A 4,071-nucleotide genomic window follows, 5' to 3' on the forward strand; every position below is an offset into this window, starting at 1 on the left:
TAAATTTATTCACAACAGGCACGAACTCCAGTGTAGGTGCCTCAGCATTGATGTCCATGACCCAGACCAAATAGTAGATACACCCCTTGTTAATCATCTTTGTGGCCTAAGGGTAAGAAATAAACCTACCCTTCGGCACCACAACATCCCCCTTCCATTCAATCACTGGATCATTTGGAAATTCAAACCTAATGGTTCTGGTTCGACAATAAAACTTAGCGAAACATGAATAAAGTCAATCCATCCCCATTATTACATCAAAATCAACCATCCCTAATTCAATAAAATTGTCCATGGTGTCCCGACCACGCACCGTGACAACACAATCTCTATAAACTCGCGCGGCCACAATAGACTCACCAACCGGAGTAGATATTGAGAACGGCTCATGGAGTTGTTCCGATTTTATCCCAAATCCCATAGGAACATAGGGAGTGACATAGGACAAAGTGGAACCAGGATCAATAAGAGCATACACATCATGAGATTGGACAGTCAATATACCTGTGATAACATCTGAAGAAGCCTCTGAACTCTGGCGACCCCTCATATCATAGAAACGGTTGGGTCCTCCCAGACTCTGTGTACCACCTCTAGCTTCCCCACGCCCTGCGGGTGCTAGGGTGCCTCGAGTTGGAGGAGATGTTGTGGATGTAGTAGCTGCAGAACTGGCTGGCTGGGTTGTACCCCTGCCCATGCTCTAGTGAGACGAACGGCAATCCCTCTGAATGTGACCCCTCATACCATACCCGTAATATATAGGCTGGTCCATGAAGCAGGACCCAAAGTGCATCTTCCCGCACCTAGGGCATGGGGGCCTTTACTGCTGCTGATATCTCCCACCAGACCGACCCTGCTGGTAGGATCCCATGTTGCCCTGGCTGGGCCTAAACCGGCTCCCCTACTGCTGACTGGGCCCCGATGGCGGTGCACTGACTTAAGACTGAGCAAAAGACTGGGATAGCCCTGATGACCCTACCCTTAATGCTAACCTACCACCACCACCACCACCACCAAAGTTGCCTGCGGACCGGGCCTTGCTGCTGCTCTCACGCTCTATTCTATTCTTCAGTTTACGGGTCTCTGTGGCTTGAGCAAATGCCACCATCTTACCATAGTTCATATCATTCAAGGCAGCTGTAGCAGTCTCATTAATAACAAAGGGGCTAAGCCCCTGCACAAACCACCGCACTTTAGCCTCCATAGTGGGCAACATGTAGATGGAATATTTGGACAGGCACGCGAATCTCATATGATACTCCCACACACTCATGCTACCTTGTTTCAATCTCTCAAACTCGGTGGCATGGGCTGCCTTTTTCTCGACAGGCAGGAAAGGATCAATGAAAGCATCGGCAAACTCACTCCACCTTGTCAGAGGGCTTCCCTCCTCATGGGAGTCCTCCCACATTTCAAACCAAGAATAGGCCACCTTTTTAGGTGGTAGGAGGTCAACTATGCTCCCTCCGTCTCAGTAGCACGCATAACTCGGAGAGTCTTGTGAATCTCATCAATGAAGTCATAGGGGCCCTCCTCAGGATCAGTACCTGTGAACACTAGAGGATCCAACTTGAGAAACATGTTCGCCGTGGAACTAGCGGAATCCCCTAGTTAACTAGAAGAACTGGGTGCAACATTTGATCTCTGGGCTTGGAAGCCACTATCTGAGCCAACATCTGTATGGCTCCCATACGATCCCCATCAGATACACCGGGATCGGAAGCTGGGGCTGGAGGTGGAACTGTAATATCAGTTGGAGGGATCATTGCACCCTCAGTAGGCGCAGGAACTGGTGCGGTCTGATCAGGTGTAGTGGAATCATGCAGTGTAGTAGTCGGGGGAATATTCTCACCTCTCGGGTGCTCACCCGCATCATCAAGTGTCGAATCAATTGCCATTCATGGGGTGACATTGGCTCCTTGGCTAGATATTGCCTTCTTTCTATATGCCATGTACTGAAAGTTAGAGCAAAGCACGAGTTAAAGGAGGAACAATCTTACAATCAGCTTTGTCGCACGATCTAGAACATCAAAGAAGGGTACTATTCCTAAATGTCCAAGTAGCCTTCTAATTATAGATGTGGTCGACAACACATCAATAAGATAGACTCTTCTAGACACGGCTCTGAGACATCCTAGGACACTTTAAAAACTTCGAATCTGATACCAAGTTTGTCATGCCCCGACCTCAGGGAGCGCGGCCGGCGCTCAACCGAGATACCCCGGTCAAGCATGTCTTCACAATACCTTCTACTCAACTCAACCATGAATAAATAGAAGAATACATTTCATTAATTAGATAGTAAGAGGTCATGTGAATAACATCAGTTCATTTCCATTAGTTACGTGATTAATAAGTCTCCAAAATAGTACATTGTACAATCATAGTTAAAGTGGAACAAATGATACGATTACAGCATTTTTAGTTTAACCTTCCCAAAAATAGATACAACCCACACTATGTCTACGGAGCCTCTAACAGGAACAAAAGAGAGTTATGACAGTGCCAGCAATAAGGCCCCGGCTATACCTCAAAATGCTATGTACAAAGGATAAGAGATACATGACCCCGAAATGAAGTCGGGCTCACCAAGTCAGATGAGGAGAGGGTGTCCTGCTATCACTGGTCAATACCATCTGCTTAGGGATAATCACTTTCAAATATCATCATGGATAATCAACAACAAGGCCTTTCTAATTAAGATTTTAAACACATATTTGAGCAATTTAGGGTCTTAGACACATGTGATTTCTTACATAATTGACATGATAGCTTTCATTAGAATCACGCTTTTAAATCATAACATAATAACACACAGCCTATACTTAAACCACATTCTCAAACATTAACTCAACATAAAAAGAATCTTTGGAATACATATTGAACGCATAATTATTTTGACACAAAGCTTATTTGGAATAATCAGTTTATAATGAGCATCACGGGACTTACAAGGACATTGTGGGGTTCAATTCTAAGAGAAGGGTTTAGCCAACATACCTCACTTTGAGCTTTCCTTAATTCACTATACAGTTCCGCAATCCTAGCAACTTTGATCTATTTAGAGATATAGCAAAATTAAACACAAATTGGGAAGGAGTTCGTAGTTCCATCTCACTTGAGCATTTTATCAAATACTAGGTGTGCATTAAGGTTTCAAGGTCCTCCTATGGTGGATTCTTTTATCCCACTACCCAAAGTTTACCCAAATAAGCTCAACAATCTTCCCACAATCAGGGCTAGAATCTTACCTCTTAGTTGAAGGCCTTGTGAGCTTTCTTGTTGAATTTCAAAGCTTGGATAAGCTTTTAGAGGAACAATTATCTTAGGGACTTCACCTCTCACTCTAGGGCACTCTTTCTCTCTAAAAATACCAGATATCCCCTTTAGAAATGGTCCCTTATGTCTAATTATAGAGATAGGGTCGGGTTAAAAAATTAGAAAAATGAAGCACCGATGCAAATATGCGGTCGCATAACCGCATAACGCTTTTGCGGTCTGCAGAATTGACCGCATAATGGCCCTCCGGAACTGAGCACCCATGCCTCACTATGCGATCGGTCTACGGTCCGCAGACCCATTCTGCGGTTGCATAATGCGGCGCAGAACTGTCTTCCTAAAGTTTTTTGTGTTGGGTTTGCGATGGGTTATGCGGACCGCAAAATGATTATGTGGCAGATCTGCGGTCCAGATTTCTACCTCAGTCTTTGGCAGATCTGCGGTCCGCAAACCAGTTCTGCGAAAGCAGAATGGGCCGCAGAAACACCCTGTATTTCCAAAATTTTGTTCAACTCGTCAATGCATTGTTCAACCCAAAAAGTCTGAACCACGGCGAGCAAGCTCACCGCGAAGAATCTGTACAATCATCAACGCATAAGTCTACTTCGGCACCACAAAACCCCGGGTTTTAGGTAAATATTTACGGGGTCTTACAGTTAACACCTAGAAAAGCTTAACAATAGTAGCCACAAAGTTATCAAATTATTTCCCATAATTTCCAGCCACCACATACCATATATGTGGCCAAACAATAGTCCAACCAAAAAGATAACCATGTACAATGTTCTTCCA

At 44.6% G+C, this 4,071-nt stretch overlaps 2 protein-coding genes across 2 annotated transcripts; both read right to left on the bottom strand.

Annotated features, from left to right (window-relative positions):
* Window positions 1–235: 235 nt before the first annotated feature.
* LOC138899878 (uncharacterized) lies at window positions 236–697 on the bottom strand. The gene has a single exon (XM_070186575.1). It carries the CDS (start codon window positions 695–697, stop codon window positions 236–238), a length of 462 nt encoding a protein of 153 aa, XP_070042676.1.
* A 240-nt stretch (window positions 698–937) lies between these two features.
* Window positions 938–1,411, bottom strand: LOC138899879 (uncharacterized). Its single transcript, XM_070186576.1, has one exon. The coding sequence runs from the start codon at window positions 1,409–1,411 to the stop codon at window positions 938–940; it is 474 nt and encodes a 157-aa protein (XP_070042677.1).
* Window positions 1,412–4,071: the final 2,660 nt, after the last annotated feature.

The sequence above is a fragment of the Nicotiana tomentosiformis genome, chromosome 10 (assembly GCF_000390325.3).
Source record: "Nicotiana tomentosiformis chromosome 10, ASM39032v3, whole genome shotgun sequence".
Lineage (NCBI taxonomy): Eukaryota > Viridiplantae > Streptophyta > Magnoliopsida > Solanales > Solanaceae > Nicotiana > Nicotiana tomentosiformis.